Below are 21,009 nucleotides of genomic sequence, written 5' to 3' on the forward strand. Positions count from 1 at the left end.
GCTGTGTGGAAGATGAATTAGAGTATCACTCTACTCTCAATACTCGAGGTGGGGAGACTATTGCAATAGAAAGCTGTTGCAATAGTTCAGTTGGGAGGAGATGATGGCCCAAATTAGGGTGGTTGCTGTATGGGTGGAGAGAAGAGGGGACCTGTACTGAAGAAATGTTGTGAAGGTAGAAATGACAAGCTTGGGCAACTGATTGGATGTGTGGGCTGAGAGTGAGAAGTCAGTGATGACACAGCTTTCAAAGTTGGCTGATCAGAAGGCTGGCGATGGGAAGTTCAAAAGCTCAGGGTGGGTTTGGGGGAAAGATAATGAGTCTTACTGGGGACATGGTGACTTTGAAGAACCTGTGGAACGACCAGTTCAAAAATATCCACCAGGCATTTGGTAACATGACAGGAATTCAGATGCCAGATCCAGGCAGGTTAGGTATAAGGACTAGCCATTATTGAATGGCGGGGGGGAAGAAGTAGATGATAGAAAAAGGAGAAGAATGAAAGTTACTTCCAGAATTGCCCTTATGCATAGGAAAATTAGCTACCTATCTACAGAGATAGACTATTTCCCTGCTTCTGAAATATCTTTCCCATCTGCTTACTGATTCTTGAAAGCCAACTATTAAAGCGTCATTCCTTTGTCTTAAGGATTTTTCTATTAAAATGAAAATGCCTTAGTGTTGGATTGGGTCACAAAGTCATGCAATATGGACGGGTCCTTAGAACAGAGCCTCTTATTAACTTTGCGACTTTGAGCATAGCCTTTCACCTTTGGGTCTCAGTTTCCTCTTCTGTAAACTAAATGTCAGAATGTAAAATGAATGGTAGAGATTTTGGAGAATGCCCTCCCCCTCATTTTATAAATAACTGAAAGGAGCATCCAAGGTCTCAGGTTCTTTTCCTTATTCAGTCTGTGGCTGATGATGGACGTGTTCCCTGGCAGATCCCGGTCTGTGGTAAAACTAGAGGCACGGAGCATCAGGACCAGTCAGCAAACATCTGCAGAATACACCTTTCCTGTGTGCACGTTTCTCTGCCCCACCCCAATCCCACTCCACCCCGAGCAGGTTAGACGAGACAAAAATTCCCTGGGCAAAGGGAGCACCCCATGTGGTTGGGAGACGGGGTGTACACACGCACACACACGGATCAATGGGAATAAAAGTCCGAACAGTTATCTAAGACTGGAGTGGGGAGTTCTTGTCTCTGGGCAGTGGAGGCGATCGGGGAAGCAAAGAATCTTTCCCGAGAGCAGTCTTGGCAATAAATGAACTTGGGAGATTGGATGGAAAGAAGGGAGGGGGATGTGGGGCCTTGAGCAATGTCACCAGGAGCTAACCTTTGAAGAAATGCAGTTCCAGAGTCGTAAGAGAAGAAGGTTAGACCTAGGAAGAACTTCCCAGCAGCTGTCGGGCGTGGGGATGGGGCGTGGTGAAGCACTTCGTGGGTTTCGTACAATGTCAGAACTGGAAGGAGACGTGAGAACATTTCGTCCAGCTCCTTCATTTTGCAAAGGAAGAAACTGAGTCCCCGCGGGGGGCGGGGGTAGGGACTTGCCCAAGGTCACACAGCTACTGAGACGATGCTTTGAAGGGGAGGTGGAGGATGGGTCATATGACCTCCGTTCCCCTCCAAGCCTCCCCTCTTCCCGCAGATTCCCGGTCCTCCCCGAGGATATCACCAGTCACTGCCCCCAGGGACTGTGTTCGTTCAGCCAGGGGACCAGATCTTTGCGATCGCCGAGGCTCCGTCTCCCCATTCCCGGGAGCGTGGGGCGGGAGCGGGTGGGCGTGGGCTGAGTGCGCCACGCGTGTCCTCCCCTCCCAGCTCCCCGTTCCCGACTCGCTGCGCGCCCCGCGGAGCCGGCGGAAAAGGTGGCCTGTCCCTTTAAACGTCCAGACGGCCGCCCCATCTGATGCGGAGCCTCCAATCCGGGGCTCGGGGCCGGGGAGGCTTCAGCCGCTGCCGCCGCCGCAGAGGCTCGGACTCCGTGCGCGGCCCCGGCTGGCTGCATCTCTCCGCCGGCCGCCGCGCATCCATCTCCTGCCTCCGCTCGCGACTCCCGCCGCCGCCGCCGCCGCGTTGCCGCCCAGCCGGGATGGGCGCGGGGCTCTGAGCCTCTCTGCATCCCCCCACCCCCGAGCTCCGGCTCCAGCCTCTCCCCTCCCCCTTCCCTCCCTCCCCTCCCCCAGCCGGGGGGCCATGCCCCAGGCGCTGAGCTGGGGGGCGGCCCCGGGGGCCCGGGCGGCGCGGAGACCGGAGGTCCACGTCCAGGTCTGTGTCCCTGTCCCCGAGGGCCCCCCCAGCGCGGCGCTTCATGGAGCGGCCCGGCCCTGGGTGCCGGGGGCGGGAGGAGGAGGATCCAGCTGGGCCCTGTGAGCCCCCAGCGCTGGCGGCAAAATGGTAGGACAGTGGGGACCCCGCTCCCATCCCCCAGCTTCCTTTCCCCAGCCCCCAACCTATATACAGCTCCTTGTCAGCCCAAGCTAGCGTCCCATCCCGAAGCCTCTCTGCCACCCATCACCCCAGCATGGCCCCCACCCCGCCTCAGAGCCGGCGCCAGCCTCCTCACTTACAAATCTTGACCCCATCGCAACATAGCCCCACAGTCCCAGCGGGGACCCGGCCTTAGCTCCAGAGTACTAGATAGATGAGCAGTCTGTCTTCCCTAAACCTTATTCCCCAAATCCCAGGGTAATTGGGGCTAGTCCTCCCTTCCAATTAAAGTCAGCTTCCTAGCCCTTCATCCTCACCCTCCTCCAGATTTCCCAAGTGGAATGACAACTGGGACACCCCAATAACCTGTCCTCCCTCTTGGTCCCAACCCTCTCCCCAAATATAACAGGGGACTTCTCTCTCAACTAACCATGAACACACACATAGTCCCATCAGTCCCCCAAACTCTTAAGCAGTAGAGAGAACTGCTGAGACCTCCTCATCCCAACAGGGAACCTCTTGCTGCTCTCTGTACCATCTTCAAATCCTAAATCCCAGGTTTCTCCTTCTCCAAATTCCCCTTCCCTCCCAATTGCCAAACAGAAACCCACTGCCAGGCTCCCTCCTTTCTATTCCCTTGGACACTCAGTCCCAGTAAACCTGACCCTCCAGTGTCCCCAGCTTCCCCCCCTCCCACCCAGCAGGCTGTCTCAGTGTAATTTACCCCAGCTCCAAATGACTCTCTTCAGCATTTCCCTTAGAACTATTCTATTTCCACTGACTCTGGATGGCGAAGGGGCTTTGAGAAATTCCTTATATATATTCCCCCACTCCAACTAGCACAAGCTATTTATCCCTACTCCTAGGCTACCCTTGGGGATATATAATATAATATATAATGCGAAAAAGTAAAAAGCAGGGAGTGATTTGGGACAAGGTTAGGAGAGTCCAGGAGCTAGCAATAGTCGTAGGTGACTGGCCTGGTTAGAAGTGTTGATTTGTCCCTGGGATGAAGGAATATGAATGAGAAACTGTTAGCTTTAAGGGGTTAAATTCCTTTCTCCTGTCTCTGCCCTACCCTAGGGGCTGCCCCCATTCAGCATCGACCTGGACATTGGGCCCTGGGAGCTCTGGGAGGGCTACTCTGCATTTAGGAGAGAGCTCACAGTCCCATATCTCCTCTTAGGGTGGATCCATGAGGCTTGACAGCACCAGGAAACCATTTGGGGGGAAGGCTTTTGAAGGAGTTGACTTCTCTAATTCCAGACCCCCTGTGGGTCCTGCATGTGTATGGGAGGCAACTGTGTGTGTGGTTGAGTCAGCTCTGATACTGAATTCAGCAGGCACTGAATGATGGAATGGCAGGACATCTCTTACACCAGAGGACTCCCAGGAGACTGTTCGTGAAGATAGAACAGCAAGCTCAGCAAACTGCACCCCCCTCCAGGCCCTTGCTTGGGGTCGTATCAGGACAGTCAAGCACTCAGACACAGGCTAGGTGGTCTTCGTCATCAAGGACTTGAGGAGGCAGCTTGTGAGAATCCCCTTAGCTGGAGCTGGAGATTCTCCAGCCAGCAGAGAGGATGGAGGCAGGGGAATGTGGGAGCTCATTATCTCTGCATTTCCCACTACCTGCCTCTGTCCAGTCTAACCCTTGTGCTTTCATCCCGATGTTTCTCCCATGTCACTGGGCACAAAGTTTCATGGGAGGTTTGAGGGGAAAGGTCCTTACCAGCTGGAATAATGAGGAAGGCTCCCTGGAGAAGATGGCATTGAGATGGCTTTCAGTGACTGGTAGGAACAGTTGTAAGTGTGACCTGGATTTTAATCCGGATCTTTTGACTTTGAGATCACTGCTTTCCATTATACCACTCTTGCCTTCTTGAACTTTAGACTTTTCTGGAAATTGAGAAGATTGTACTAGGTAGTCTCTAAAATCCCCCCCCCCTTTTTTTTAATGTCTAAAAATCCTGTTAGCTAGATGTGGATTTTATCAGGACTCATAATTTTAACTTAAAATGAATTACCATTATTATTATTATCATCATTTTCTATATTTCTCTTTAAAGTTTATAACAAATCAGATGTATATTCCAGAGTCCCAAAGTCAGTGAGCTCACCTGTCCAGGACCAAAACCCAGAATCTTTCCTGTTTCTTTTTGCAAGGGACAGTCCTACCCTTTGGCAGGCACTGAGCCATTTTTTTTTTTTTTTGGTTTTTATTTAATAGCCTTTTATTTACAGGATATATGCATGGGTAACTTTACAGCATTAACAACTGCCAAACCTCTTGTTCCAATTTTTTACCTCTTACCCCCCCACCCCCTCCCCTAGATGGCAGGATGACCAGTAGATGTTAAATATATTAAAATATAAATTAGATACACAATAAGCCATTTCTTTATCATCCATCTGTCCCAGTGGAATTGTAGACATAATGGCTGGTGAGTAGGGTGCTGTTTGGGAGAGGTCTTTCCTGAACCTTTGAAGTCACTCCTTCCCACCCCCAAAGACCCAAAGCTTTTGTTATGTATAGCACTTTCCCATCCTCTACAGTCATAACTCTTCTGTAATTCTTCTAAAATGAAATGCTTGAATCAGGAAAGACCTTCCTGTACGAACTAGTGCTGGGGATGCAAAGATTGCTATGAAAAGGAGTTTGTCCTCAAGTCTGTTCAGTCTCATCCAACTCTTCGTGACCTTTTTGGGGCTTTCTTGGCAAAGATATTGGAGTGGTTTGGTATTTCCTGCGTTAGCTCATTTTCTAGATGGGGAAACTGAGGTAAACAGGTAAAGGGTCACACAGCTAGCAAGTGTCTGAAGCTAGACTCATGAAGATGAGTCTTCCTGACTCCAGGTCAGCGATTCTAATCTCTGTACCACCTACTTGCCCTCTTTCAGTTAACTAATAGTCTATTGAGTTTCCATTGTGTTAGGCTTTTGGAGGGAAGTTAGACTGTTTAGAGAAGCCATAATTGTTTTATGGGAGCTTGAGATTTAGTCAGTCATTAAACATTTATTAAGCACCTACCTACTGTATGTCAGGTACTGTGCTAAATGCTAGAAAAATAAAGAGGCAAAAGAGAGGAGTTTATGATGTTATGGGCGAGACATCATATAAACAGTCGAGTACAATTAAAATGTATTCCGGATAAATAGGAATCCTCACTGGGGGAAGGCCTAGAATTAAGAAGGATTTCAGGAATGCTTCCCACAAATAGTAGAATTTTAGCTGGGACTTGAAGAAAGCTACAGAAACCAGGAGGTAGAGATAGGAAGGTGGGTGTCCCAGGCCAATGAAAGTGAAAGTTCAGCAAGGGGAGAAATAAACCCCCAAAGAACCATCATTTGAAATAAAACACAAGTGCATTTAGAAAGACTCTGTGAAGCCTGAGAGGGTTAAGGTTCATATTAACAGGGCAATTGTGGGAAGCTTCCTGGAGGTGGAATAGGATGCAGGTGCTGAGTCTCTTAAGGATTATGGAGGGGAGATGGAATGGAAGGGAGGAGGGGGTTTGGAAAAACTTAGGTTCAGAGCCTGTGACACTTATTCTCCGTGTGACCTTGGCCATGAACCTTGTTTGTCCCCCCTAATGTAAAATGAGAGGGCTGGGCTCTCTCACATAAGTGAAGAACTTCAGAATTGGGAGAGATCTCTGGCTGGGGGCACCTGGACCTGCTTTGCCCCAGTTAGGAATTCTCGAGCCTCTCTGATGAGAAACTGCCTGGCTTTTGCCTGAAGACCATCGTCAGGGCAGCCTGTTGTGCATTTTCATCGTCTGGTTTTTAGTAAGTTCCCAATTATATGAGATCTAAAAATTCCTTCCTTTATCCTGTTTTCGGTGTTCTTCACTTTGCCCTCTGAGGCCAAATAGGACAGGCTGATTTCTTCTTTCTTGGGGATTTCCTTCCGATGCTTGAAAGTGGGTTCCTGTCCCATCTTAAACCTTTTCAAGGCTCAGTTCCAGATTGTATGGAAGGTCCCTTTAAGTTCCAGGTTCTTTCAGCCAGAACCGTGTACTGGACAGGATTCTGGATTTAAGGTCAGAAAATTTGGGTTTGAAACTTCATTCAGCTGTTCTCTTACTCTCTGGCACTTAGTTTTGCCCTCTGTAAAATGGCTCAGATGAAGCTGAATGGTTCTTATGGCTTGTGATTGTGCACTCCACCTGGTATTCCCCAATGTGGGGGTCATAGGGGTGGGGAACTTGTTCGTCCTTGACACTGGATCTTGCTTGGCCACATAGAGGCAGGACATACCTGGGAGTAACTGGTGGGATCATGGAGTCTAGGGGATTTGAAGCTTTTCCTCCCTTTTAAACTCATTTTTATTTAACCGCTTTGCATTTATCTGTATTTATTGTCTTTATAATTATCCTGTATACATTGTGGGTTTTTTCCCAGAGATAATGTTAGCTCCTGGAGAATAGGTTTTATCTTTTTGTTTGTCTTTGGAGCCCCAGTGCCTAGTACATAGTTGTGGGCTTACCAAATGCTTGTTAATTGATTGAAGGAGAGTCACTGGTATAGGGGGTTGTCATCTTTCCAGGCCCCTCCTGGGCAATTGGAAAAAGTCACAGCCAGCACAGCTGGACTGGGAAGGGCAGGGCCCACAGCTGGAGGGCCTGGTGGGAGCCAGCACATCTGGTTGAGGGAGGTGGGCAGGGCTCAGAACTGGCTTATTGGCATAGCCAGCTGGCATTGCCTCTGTGGGGAGAGGGGCTGGGGCAGAGAGGGGAATAGGAGGGCTGGGATGCAGACAGAGACTGGTTTAGGCTCCCAAGGTCCTGGAAGACACGGATCCCTTCCCTCAGATTGTGAAATCCCAGAACCATGGAATGTCAGAGTTGGAAGGGCCTTAAGAGATCCTTTGGTCCAACTGCTTCCTTTTACAGATGAAGAAATGAAGTCTGTCTCATTGGGAAGTGTTCTAAGATCATCCAGTTTCTTAGTGACAAAGTGGAGCATCAAACCTAAGTCTGTGGACAAATAGGACAGAAACAAATCTGTTATTGACCAGGGTTCTTTCCATGATGTTGGTGACTTTGAAGGCTAGATAGGAGATAAGCTCTTCTCTTGCTCCTCCTGGCCCAGCCGCCCAGTCATCAAGGAACATTATTCCTTGTTTTTGTTGTCGTTCAGTCATTTCAGTCATGTTCAATTCTTCATGACCCCATTTAGGGTTTTCTTGGCAAGGATACTGAAGTGTTGGCCATTTCCTTCTCCAGCTCACTTTACAGATAGGTAAACTGAGGCAAAGAGGTCATACAGTTAGTGTCTGAGGCTGGATTCCTTCTCTGTTTCTTTGCCTGTTGTCTGATAGCTTCTACTGGCTAATTCTATTCCTTGTATTTAAAAAAAAGTATTTATCCTTTAATTTTATTTTAATATTTTTGATGCCTTTTGTTATTACATCACAGCTGTTTCTGTGCCTTACCTTCCTTAGACCCTCTCTTATTTCAAAGCAAAACAGGACAGACTCCAAGGTTGATATGATGCCTTGTATCTGACCACATAGATGCCTGAGGAGCCTCCACTTCCAGAAAAAAGGAGGGAGATGGGTTTCACTCTTTCATCTCCTGGGCTGTACACGGCCTTTTAGAAATCATTTTTCTGGGACTGACCTCTTCATTTCCGTCGATGCACTCCCTGGGTGTGATGCTGACTTGGCTCTCCTGATTTCATCCCTCTATTCCTACAGCTCTTCCTGCACATCCGAGTTCCTCACCTTTTTCTTTTCTTATGCACAACTATATTCCCTTAGATTCAGAAATCAGCTATCCCACATTTTCCCCAGCAGAGCACTGGAAATGTCCCTTGTGATTTGTGGCATTCATAGCCAATCTGTGTCCTAGCTATTTCTTTATCTCTCTTCACCACCAATCACAGTACCTTGACCATAGTAAGGCACTTAGCAAATGCTTCCCTAATTGGGTTTGTTGGCTCAGTTTGCCAGTTGCAATACTTCTTAACTGAATGACCTTGGACAAACACCTTATTTCCTGCAATCTTACTTTCTTCTTCCATAAAATGAGGAGAAAGGTGCTTGTTAGAAAAGTACTTGATAAAGTTAAAACATTTTAGAAGTGGAGGCTGGTAATTATCAGCTGAAGGATTAGATTATTTGTCCATTGAGATTTTGCAAAGCAACAAGGGCTATGAAGGCAATGCATTTGACAGGTTGCTCCGGTGAAGTGGAAAGGAAGTATTGACAAAAGAACCTACTGGTTTGGTGTCAGAGAATCTGAGTTTGAATCTGACCCAAACATTTTCTAGCTTTGTGATTCTGGTCCTCAGTTTTCTCTTCTGTAAAATGAAAATAATGCTACTTGGATTATTAGCTTCATGGGGTTGTTATTGAGAATCCGATAAAGGAATGGATGGTTGTGAGCAGAGGGGCAGAGGAGTCATGGTGTGTGTGTGTGTGTGTGTGTGTGTGTGTGTGTGTGAGAGAGAGAGAGAGATAGAGATATGTTTTTATATTATGAATATCTAGAAAGAGCTGAACTCAAATCCTACCTCAGAAATACTTACTAGCATTGTTATCCTAAGCTCTCTCTATCTTGGTTTCCTTATCTGTAAAACATAGATAATAACAACACCTGCTTCCCCAGGGTTGTCATTAATATTTAAAGGAGATTTATATATATATATATATATATATGTATTATGTATATATATTCATTTTGCAAACTTTTGTGCCATATAAAAATACCAGCTATTATAATAATGAATAATCTGTTTTACAGGGGATTAAAACCTGGGATCTGATGCCATTGAGTGGCTAAAGGGTAGGTGCGGTAGTGATGTGAGCACAGGTTGGATGCCAGTTAGGTGTCTCCTGAGGGAGCAGAGAGGATGGAGGAAGAATTGATAGGACTCGGCCACTAGATGGAGAGGGCGTGAGAAAGGGAACTTGGGTAAAGTGGGAACAGAAACCTGAGAGAGCTTTTGGCAGCCCTAGAAAAAAATCAGAAACCCACCCTGAGTTTTGTAGACTAGGGATTGGAGGCTGCGGAGAGGATTGACAGAGATCAGAGAGATGCAGCAGCAACTAGGCGACAGCAAAACCTCAGCTTTTCTCTGCCTTTTGGGGGGAATGGAGGGAGGGGGAGAGGAGAGGAGAGGAGAGGAGAGGAGAGGAGAGGAGAGGAGAGGAGAGGAGAGGAGAGGAGAGGAGAGGAGAGGAGAGGAGGAGAGAGAGAGAGAGAGAGAGAGAAGGAAGAGAGAGACAGAGAGAAGAGAGACAGAGAGAGAGAGAGAGACAGAGAGAGAGAGAGAGAGAGAGAGAGAAGAGAGAGACAGAGAGAGGAGAGAGAGAGAGAGAGAGAGAGAGAGAGAGAGAGAGAGAGAGAGAGAGAGATGGAGACAGAGAGACACAGAGACAGAGAGAGACAGAGAGAGAGAGGGAGAGAGACACAGACGCAGACTCTAAAGGCTTTCTGGAGGTCGTGGTAGTGGGCCATATAATAAAACTCACACATAACAGCATTGTTCAGTCATACCTGACTTCATGACCCCAAGGACCACAGCACGCCAATATTGTCCGTGGGATTTTCTTGGCAAGGACAGTCCTTCTCCAGGAGATTGAAGCAAACGGGGTTAAGTGACTTGCCCAGAGTTCCACAGCTAATAAGTCAGATGACATTTGAATTCAGGTCTTCCTGACCCTGGGCTCAAGGCTCTAGCCACAGAGCTGCCCAGCCATTAAGACCATTCCCCTATCACTTTCAGGTCTGCAGAGCTCTTTTATATGTACGATCTCATCTTACAACCCTAGAAAGTGGGTGCTGTTGTTATCCCCATTTTACCCATGAGGAAACGGAGGGTGAGAGAGTTTAAGTCCCTATACTAGGGTCTGTGAAGGAAGATTTGAATTCGGGCCTTTTGGACTCCAAGTCTAGCCCTCTCTGTCCCCCAGGGTCTAGTTTGCAGTGTTTAGTGCTTGCATCAGGTGGGTGTTGAGGCGTGCTCAAGTTCTATCCGTTAGCCAGGGAGGTCCCCCCTTCCCGCCCCCCCCAGCTTTGTGCAGACTGTCAAACAGGCTGGGCCAGGATTCTGTGCCTGAGGCACACAGATGTTTGTTATGGAATTGAGATCATTAAGTCCTTTCGTTTGTAGTGACTGCGCTGATGTCTAAGATGAGAGAAAAACCGTAATCATCCCCTCCCCTCTGTTCCCCCTACCCCGATTTCAGTTCAGTTCAACAAACATTTAATAAATGCCTGCTGTATACGGGGGGATGCTCCAAGGGGAGAGAGCAGCTTCCCTGCCCTGGGGAAACTTCTGGCAGATGGGTCTGGGGTGCGGGGCTGGCCCAGCTGTGGCTGAGTAGTGCGAAGGGGAACCAGATGGTAAGAGAGAGCCAGACAAAATGGGTCCCGAAGGTTCCAGGAGGAGAAATCCCTTTCAGCTGCTTGTGTGTGAAGGAGCGAGGGAAGCTCCCCAGAGGGGAAGGTCATCTGAGCTGAGCCTTGAAGGAATTCAAATGAACTCAACAAACATTTCTTTATTAAGTGTTTACTACGCCAGGCATTGAGAGGCATTTCAGCAGATGGAGGTGAAGAGGGAGGGGAGAGCACTTTCACTGGGTAGTTTTTATTGCTGATGTGTCCCTGGGGGAGGACCCGGGGCAGAACAGAAGGAGAGGGTGTTGGGAAGAGAGCTCCTGCCCTTTTGCGGGCGCCAGGTGGAGGACGAACCTACGTTCTTTCCCGGATGCCAGGCCCTCTGGGATCTGCAGGTCCGGGGCATCTCTGCCTTGGGGCTTCTCCCTCTGCCCACAGAATGCTGAGAGCATGGAAGTCCCCAGCTGGGATCCACTCTTGTGTGCTCACGCACGAACACACGTACAGATACACATGTGCTCAGGCACTCCTCTCTCTGTCTCTCTGTGTCTGACTTTGACTCTCTTTTACTCTGTTTCTCTGTGTCTGTCTTTCTCTTTGGATCTATCTCTTCCTTTTTCTGTCTTTCTGCCTCTCTCTGTCTCTTCTTGTGTATGTGTCTCTCTCTTTTTTCTCCTCTGTCTCTCTCTGGATCTGTCTCTTCCTCTGTCTTTCTGTCTCTTTCTCTCTGTCTCTGTGTCTTCCTTTGTGTGTGTGTGTCTCTCTTCCTCTCTCTCTCTCTCTCTCTCCCTCCCTCTCTCTCTCTCTCTCTCTCTCTCTATCTATCTTCCAGATTCTGACTCTCTCTTTCTCTTTGTCTCTTTTTCTCTGTTTCTGTCTCTTCTCTGTCTTTGTCTTTTTTGTCTCTGTCTCTCTTCCTGTCTCTGTCTTTAGCTCTCCTTCCCCCTTTTCTATCCTTCCCCATCCCTCTCCCCCTCCCTGTGTTTTTTTTCTGCTTCTCCCCTTTTCTTTCTCAATTCAGAGCCAAGAAAGGGGCCAGATTGGAGGCTGAGCTTTTTTACAGTGTTCTGGGCGTGCATAATCCTGATTCTGGCTCCAGATTGCTCTCCCAGCTCTGCCCTCAAATAGAACTTGTTCTTAAGTTTTAGCCATGGAAAGGACGTTAGAACTTGTCTAGTTAAAACCTCATGTTATATAGTTGAGGAAACTGAAGCTCTAGGTCCCAATTAATGCAAATAATGAATTCCATGAAGTGGTCACACACAGTTCAAATCTCCACAGTTGGAAGGATGAGTCATTGCCCTAGGTCATGTTTAGTAATTTGTAGAGCTGGGCTCCAGACCCAGGTATCATGCTTCTTACTCTGATTCTCTTCCCAGAACACTGTACGGGGGCCTTCTGGTAGGGGACTGGGATTAGAGAGCCCAGAAATTATGTCTAGAGGCTCTAGAAGGACCCTCATCTGTCCAGACCTCAGTCTGTAATGAGTAGAGTGTGACTTTGAGTGTCTGACTTAGTGATATCCCAAAGGCACGCATCACGGTGTGGTGGAATGAGCTCTGGGCTTGGAGTCCGGGACCTGACTGGGCTTTTCTGCTTCCCAGAGTATGACCCTAGGCGAGTCCCTTCTCCTTAAGCCTTCATTTCCACATCTGTGAAATGGTAGGTTGCATTCTCTCCCTCGAAGTACCTTAAATGTGAGATGGTGGTGGTGAAGATGGCAGCCCTGAGCCATTCTGAAAAGGTTCTACTTTTTTTCTTCTGTCTCAGAGGTTGGGAGAGTGTGTGATCAGTTTAGCCATCTCCATCCATTTCTGATAATGGAATAAAAAGATTGGTTGTTAAAGATACAGGGTATCTTTTATGCAAGAGGAAGTTCATTTTTATGTAATTAGCTCAGAGCCCCAGGTTAGAGGAGACCTCTCCTATTTCCATGTTTGTCCTTAAAATATCATGGACACAACTGGAAACAAGTCAGAGGGCAAGCAGATCAGAGAGGAGAAGAAGCAGGTTGTGGAATATCGGAGGCACTGGGGTATTTGAAAGGCTTTCATGGGGTTGGATAAAGCGGTTAAATTTAATGTGCTCATTGTACCTTGTCCTATATAGGTAGTCAGGGTCAGAAGCTTCCTAGGTCACCCAGGCTTCCTAGGTCAAACCGCATTTTAGAAGGAGCCTTTGTTGAGCCTAAGGGGTACAGAAGAAAAGTGGGCTTCAGAGCTGGTAGGAACCTTAGCCATCATTCACTCAGGCCCCTCAGTTTTCAGATGGTAAAACTGAGGCCCAGGGAGAGAACTGTCTTGCCCAGAGTCATCGAGGTACCACATAGCAGGGCTGAGGTTTGATCCGAACTAGGATGGAGGAGAGACTAGGACTGGGGAGATTTCATTTGGAGAAGATAAGGGGAAATGATCTCTGACTTCAAGAATATTGACACTTATTGTCTTAACTTTGACCTCAGAGAGCAAATGTAGGAGCAGTGGATCACAGGTGCAAGCACAGTAAAAAGAGTACTAGTTCCGAGTCAGAGGACCTGGGTTCAAATTTTACTTCTGACCCTTACATTTGTCAGTTGATCTCTCTGGGTCTCAATTTCCTCATCTGGAAAATGGGTGGAGAGGGTATTGTGGATTAAGCAGTCTCTGATGGCAATTCCGGGTCCAGATTTAAAATCCTATGATTTTAGGATGAGAGGTGGCCCAAAGTGCAATTGGCTGCCTCAGAGGATCGTTCCTAGAAATGGCCCCTGGATTTGTCTAAGTAAAGGTAGGATAGAGGCTTACTTAGGCTATTGTTGAGAGGAGGATTCCTGCACTGGCCAGGGCTGGACCTGACGCCTTTGACATCCCTCCCAGGTCTGAGGCTCTTGGATCTCTGGGGGCTGTCTTTCAGTACAGGAAGGGCTGCCATGGACATGACTGAAAATGACTGAACAGCAGCAGAATCGTGGAGCAATGGCCTCAGAGGGCCTGAGTGACCCAGAGAGATTTCACGTGGGTGGAGGGACTTTGTGATGACTGATCGTCAGGTGAGGTGGTCACTCTTCTGGGGCCCCAGGCCTTTGGGCAGAGGCTGATGGCCGCTTGTCAGGGATGTTACAGGAGGCTTCACGGGTGCTTTAGGGGAGGCCCTCTATGATCCAAGAATCTGGGGGCTCTTGGAACTTGCCTGCTCTAAAGCTTGTGGGATTTGGGGAATTGGAGCTGTAGGAACAGCTTCTCTATTAATTAGTTTACAGGTGAGTTAGATCTTCATACCTAATGTTTTAAGGCCAGGAGCAGTACAGCCAAATTCAAATAGAAATCACTAAACTCTACATAAGGATCCCTGTGGGTGCCTATTAGGAAACCACATATTGGGGCAGTTTCATGGTACAGTGATGGATGAAGCAGTGGCCTGGAGTCAAAAGGACCTGAGTTCAAATACTTATTAGCTATGTGAGACTGGGCAAATCATGTAATCCTGATTGGGGGGGAGGAGGGGGAAGGAAGGGGTGGAGAGAGATTGGAGAGAAAAAGAGAGAGATTCTATGATTTTTAAAACTTATTTTGTTAATGTTTTCCCAATTGCATTTTAATCTGCTTCTGGCTCACTTGCTGGCTATGGGGCCCATGTTTGACATCTGGACTAAGGTACATGCCCTTTTTGTTATCCTCTTGCCCTGAAAGTATATGATTCAGTAATTCCGAGTCTTAGTTCTGTTTCCCCTTATCCTGTGATCTTGGGTGAATCATTTAATTTCTCTGGGCCGCAGGGGATTCCTATATGCTATCTACCAAACCAGCAACTTAACAGATGGAGACAAAAAGGAGTAGTTGTGGTGAGGACCCTAACTGGGATCCTAACTGAGAAAATGCTTTAGAAAATTAAAGTTCTTGGGGCAGCTAGGTGGCTCAGAGGATAAGGCACCAGTCCTGAAGTCAGGAGGTCAAAACTGACCATTTGAATCAGTTCAAAGCTGACCTCAGACACTTCACACTTCCTAGCTGTGTGACTCTGGGCAAGTCACTTAACCCCAATTGCCTCAGCATAAAAGAAAAGAAAAGAAAATTAAAGTTCTTTCCCCCTGCCTCGCTGTGTATTCTCCTTCGTCTCTTGGAAGCTGGCGCCTAGGGCCTTGGAGGGGAAGAAAATGTTAGCTTTTGGGAGTCAATTCATCTTGACCTTCCCCTTGCAACTTTCTTCCAGAGCCAAGAAAATCCATCCTAAGAGAAGCAAAATCAATGACATTCTGAGTTGGCAGGGGCAGGCTTCGAACTGGGTGGCAGAAGGTGGTATCTGGGGGGATGCAGTTACCTTCAGTGATTGAGCGTCTTCTACCAAGACTGTTTCGTGCCCTGGCCTTTGGCCCTTCCCCAGCCTCAGTTTCTTTGTGCTTTCTAAAGTGATTGAATTATTATTGCTTTCAAAATAATCAACTCCTAGAGCCAGGAGCGACCCAGACCCCAAAAGGCCAATGCTGAAAAGTACCTGAGGGGTCTGTTCCCTCCTTACTGAATCATAAAATCTTCAGAGCCATTTAGACTAATGTGATTTAGAATCACAACCACATGGCCAGTACTTTCAGTTAGCAGTAATTTACCTCATCTGAGACAGAGGATGAGAATTCTCTCTGAATTCCTCCTTTTGGAAATCCTTAAGGAACGGAGATACTGGGAAAAACCTTGTGAAGGAAATCTGAACTGAATCTTGAAGAGAAGTTAGAAGGCAGAGGTGAGGAGGGAGACCACATCAGGCAGGAGTGATGGCCCAGTACAAAGGGATGGAGGTGGGAGATAAAGCATCATGTGTGAGAAGTGGCAAGTAGGACAATGTAGCTGTATCATCAGAGTACATGGAGGACAATGAAGTATATGAAGTTTGGAGAGGTCAGAAAAGGTAAGATCTTGCAGGGTTTTACATACTGAATAAGGGGTTTGCCATTTGAGTCTGGAGTCATACTCTTCCCTCTTATTCATCCAATAAAATGCCCAAACATTTTTTACATGAATTGTTGCTTAGTCAGGTTGCTCTCATCTTGTATGTGTGAATCATGAGATCTTGTACATATTCCTATTACATTTCATTTCATTAGAATATTTTGGATTACCTAGATCTCTTTGGTTCTTTACTCTGTCATTACATATATCAACTATCCCTCTCAACTTGCTGTCATTCACAAATTTGATAAATGTATCATCTATATTTTTATCCAAGTTAAAATAAAATGTTAAACATGATAAATTTATAAATTTGATAAAAATGTTAAATAGTATAAGGACAAGGGCAGATCCTGGATCATTGCACATAGTAAGCACGTAACATAATAAATGCCTCATTCCCTCATTCTACTAGAGACCACACCCCAAGTTTTCCACAATCCTTGGACGATGATGATTTTTCAAGTCCTATCTTTCAACCAGTTCGGAATACAAAACCCATTATTCCATTTTATCCTCAAGGATAATGTGAAAGGTTCTTCTTAGATTTCAGCAACTTATTTGACAAGGTATATTTGAATCTTTCTCCTGACCTTTCATTCTAGTAACTCTTTTGAGCAAGGAAATGAAATTAATCTGGCATGATCTATTCCTTATAAAGACTTTTTTACAATCCCCACTTTCTCTTCTAGGTAACAGCTCACATCTATCGATATGACATTTTAAGGACTGCAAAGTCCTTTACCCATATTATCTCATTTGATTTTCATGAAAAGTGGGTGAAATAGGTGCTATTATTATCCCCATTTTAAAGATAAGGAAAATGAGGCTCATTGAGGTTTAGTGATTTGCCTTGGTTTGAAGAGCTGGCATATGTCTGAGGTGGGATTTGGGCCCAAGTCTGGTAATTCCTGGTCCCTCACTCTCTACTGCACTGTGCTGCGTCACATGTCATTAAGCATCTATTTGATGACATATCCTAGGATTTTTACTAGGAATTGAAGTTTCCTGGCTTATAGTTTGCAGATTCCGTACTATTTCCTCCCCCCCCCCCTTTTTTTTTTTTGGAAAATCAGGATAATAATTTTCTGCTCTTCAGTCATGTGACAGCCATTTCCTTCTCCATAATATTTTTTATTTTACAATAAAACTTCAATGATATATTTTGTTTTTGCATCACTTATACCTCCCATTGTGTCCCTCCTCCTCTCTTTCCTTCCAAAAGATCAGATCACTTATAACAAAGAATAAAAAAAAAAGATGAAAGGAAAATGATTCAGCAAAAAATATTTTAAAAATCTGACATTAGATGTAGTCTTCCTTATCCCTAGTCCCTCACTTCAGCAAAGAAGTGGGGAAGTACATTCTCATATCTCTTCTTTGAGATTAAGTCTGGGCATTATAATCTAATAGCCTTCAGTCGGATTGGCTTATTGTCATTGTCCTTTCCATTTACATCACAGTAGTTTTTGTGTATATTGTTTTTCCTTGTTCGGCTTACTTAAAAATTCATACTATTCTTCCCATGCTTTCCATCTCCATCGTATTTGTTGCTTCTTATAGAACAATAATATTTTATGATGTGTATACTACAGTTTGCTTAGCCATTTCCCAGTCAATGAACATCTACTTTATTTCCAGTTCTTTGTTATGATAAAAAGTGCAATATAATTTAAAAAAATTATTTGAAGCTTTTATTTTTATCATTGACCTAGCTTTGTTATTTCTGGGACATTTTATTTTTGCACAGTTTCAAAGATGAGGCTGGCATTGATTCAGGATCCCATCAACCAGTTCAGAAGCATCAGATGTCGTTAATCATGTCTTAGTGATTTGAACTCATAAAATACAGCCAGGGATTCTTTTATCATCTCTCTCCTTATCTTGAAGGTTGATTCCTTATTAGCCATTTGTGTTCTGTCCTTTCCAGTCTCCTTGGCAAGGAAAACAGACAAAATAAAGAGTTAATCTCTTCTTCATTCTCTTGGTAGTTATAGTCTTCTCTACCTCCTGCAAGTAATCCTGTCCTTTCTTTGATCTGCCTCTTTCCCACCAGTAATAATACATGTCAGTGCATCTGTGATTTTATTGATATAGGTGGGCATTCCTTCCACTGAGGCAGCTTAGAATATCAGCCCTGGAGTCAGAAGAACATGAGTTCGAATCCAGCCTCAAAAACTTGGACAAGTCACTGAACCCTTTCGACTCAGTTTCCTTGTCTGTAAAATGTTCTGGAGAAGAAAATGGCAAACCACTCCAGTATCTTTTGCCAAGAAAACCCCAAGTGCAATCAGAGAGTTAGATGTGACTGAAAAATCACTGAACAACAATTCCTTCCATTCATTCAGATCCAATCCCAGGAATCCACCCAGTGTGCTTGCCTTCTGTTGACATTTTATGGCTCCTGATGGATCCCACACAGAGACTCTCATCCTTCTCTCTGACTGCATGAGCCGATTGCCACCATTTTTGACATGGCTCCCTTGATGGAGCTTCTCTTTCATAAAATATTGCAGCCTCTTCACACCCACAATGTACTCCTCAGTTGCTTTTGGATAATCTACAACTTTCATTGGGCACTGGTATTTTCTGCCTCACGGCAGTGCAGAATCATCAGAATGCATTCACTTTCTGATGTAATCTTCTTGCTTTTTCTTTGTATATCAGAATGTTTCTCATTGATAAATTCACATTAGAAAAGAAAATTTCATCAACAAAACATGGAACAACACAAATTGAAACTGACTGCTGGATAATTATAATGACCAAGCTTGGGCCCAAGGAAAATAGATGAGAATGAACTTCTCTTCCTTTTTTGCAGAGATGGGGAACTATGGTTGTTGCACAGTGCATATATGGTTGGATTGGTTCCGGTGTGTTGGTTAGTTTTATTGAGCTGCTGTTTGTCCTTTTTTATTCTTTGTTATAAGATATGAACTTAGGTGGAGGAGAGGGAAGAAAAATAATGGGAAATGAAATGATGTCATGTCAAAAGATACCAATTTTTAAAACCTCTGCATTTTCCTTAAAGCAATCCAATTAATTCTCCTTTTTAATTCATTATTCTTTTGTAGTGCATCCAAGATCTATGGATGAATTTCACAGTCTGGTTGATAGAATTGTAGGGTTAGAGCAGGAGGAGACCTTGGATACTGCTGAGACTGGACTCATGTCACAGTAAGGTCAACATAGGGTCAACAGCTCAAGATATTAAGCCAGATTGTCCTACTCCACATCCAGGGCCTATTTGTGATTTTCATTTCTCCCCTGATATATAGTCCTGTACCACAATTGCCTATGGAACATTTCAAACTGGATGTCCCAGAGCTACTCTGATGTCAACATTTCCAAAACTACTCACATCTTTCCCCAAACCTTTCCCTTTTCTAAATTTCTCAATTTCTATCAAAGGCACTACCATTCTTCATGTTCTGGGTCTGTAACCTTGGTATTCTCCTTTGCTTTTCTCTCTCTCATCCCGTGCATCCAAATCAGTGGCCAGATCTTGACATTTCTGCCAAAATGATCCCTTCACACTCACACAGTTCAGGCCTGGATGATATCAGCAGCCTCCTAATTGGTCTCCCTCCTTCAAGTATCTCATCATCCCACTCCATCCGACACAGTAATACCAGAGTAAATTTTTCTTAAGTATCAATAGAGCCGTGGGACTCCTCTATTCAGTGGCTTCCTGTTGCTTCTAGGATCCAGCATGAATTCCTTCGCTTGGTTTTTGAAGACCTTCACAACCTGGCTCTAACCTTCTCTGCACTCTCTGTGATCCAGCCCAAAGTTGCCTTGTTCCTTACATGTAGTCCTCTCTCTCCCCGCTCTGAACCTTTACAGGGATTGTTCAATTTACCTGGAAGGTACTCTCTCCTTAGCTTTGCACATTCCTTCTATAGAAGATTTAGCTTAAACACCACCTTCAAGTCAAGAACCCTTCCCCAGTTACTTCCAATTGCTAGTTCCTTCCCTTCCAAATAGCTTTACTGTTTAACTACTGTGAATTTCTGTTTATGCTGCTTATATTTATATACGCCCTTGCCTTCCCCATTAGAAAATAAACTCCTACAAGTACATATAGATTATTTCATCCTTTGTATTTGTATCTCCAGCTTCTAGAACATATAGCACATCAGAGATACTTATATTGTTTATTGATTTACTGATTATCTGAATAGATAGATATCCTTCATCTATTATTTCCTGTATGCATAGATAGGCTGAATATTTTGCGGATCTCATGTGGAAGGCTCTGCATTGTCCTGGTACAATGTCATCTGGAGGACCAAGAGATTCCTTTTCTATTGAGACATTGCACCGGACATCCTCCATGATGGTGACGAATGCCTTGTTTTATGTCTACTTTGATGTTAATATTTGATGGTACAAATATTGCTTTAAAATCCCCATTGATTGTCTTTAGTTTTCTTCTTCTCATTTTGAGTTTTTAGCTCTCCTCAAATTGTTCTCATTGCTTCATCTTCTATTACGTGCCCTTGTTTCTGTCTTCTATCCTTGTCTTTTAAAAATCTAAGTTAACTTGGTTGATAAATTTTCTGTGCATCCATTTCATTCTCATTACACAATTCTACTTTCTCTTATTTTCTTCCTTATGGGAGTTATTTCTTCTGTAGCTGTAGAATTTCATTCTTGAGGGTTTCTGATCATTCTTGGTCAAGGTTTCTCTGAAGAATTCTAATTTATGAGAATCTCTGCATTTATCTTTTTATGAGATTCCTTGAAATCTTTTCTTTAGTGTAATAATAACTTAACATTTAATAATACATAATAATAACTTAACATTTAATAAATAACATAATAACACTTAACATTTCTATAGTACCTATTATATGTGAGGCACCATACTAAGTCTTTTATAGATATTATCTGATCCTCACAACAGTCTGGGGAGGTATGTATTATTATTATCCCTATTTTATAGATGAAGAAACTCGGGTAAGCAGAGATTAAGTGACTTGCCCAGCTAGTAAGTATCTCTGGCTGAATTTGAACTCAGGTTATCCTGACTCCAGGTCCAAAACTTTATTTACTGTACCATCTAGCCTCCTCTACCTATAAGATGATATCTGACTGTTCTTTCCTTCTCAGTTGTGGATTGAAGATAGATTAGTCACTTTTTCCTAAGGTTCCAATCATTTCTACACTCTGTTCCTCTTTCTTCATTGGTCAGGTCACCAGTATGGTGACCTTTATGGCTCTTTCTACCTTTTTCAGGATGAAATTATCAAGACAAGACAAGAATTTAATTGTGTCTGTGCTTTTGGCGTCGAGAGAATT

The 21,009-nt window shown here is 44.9% G+C and overlaps 1 protein-coding gene across 1 annotated transcript in view; it reads left to right on the forward strand.

The window, feature by feature from the left end:
• Positions 1 to 1,931: 1,931 nt before the first annotated feature.
• The window catches only part of ZBTB47 (zinc finger and BTB domain containing 47), a 47,357-nt gene continuing 28,279 nt past the window's right edge, over positions 1,932 to 21,009 (forward strand). The window contains exon 1 of the mRNA XM_031959852.1: positions 1,932 to 2,405. Coding sequence (XP_031815712.1) covers positions 2,403 to 2,405 — 3 coding nt within the window. The 5' untranslated portion in view covers positions 1,932 to 2,402. The remainder of the gene's footprint in view (positions 2,406 to 21,009) is intronic.

The sequence above is a fragment of the Sarcophilus harrisii genome, chromosome 1 (genome assembly GCF_902635505.1).
Source record: "Sarcophilus harrisii chromosome 1, mSarHar1.11, whole genome shotgun sequence".
Classification (NCBI taxonomy): domain Eukaryota; kingdom Metazoa; phylum Chordata; class Mammalia; order Dasyuromorphia; family Dasyuridae; genus Sarcophilus; species Sarcophilus harrisii.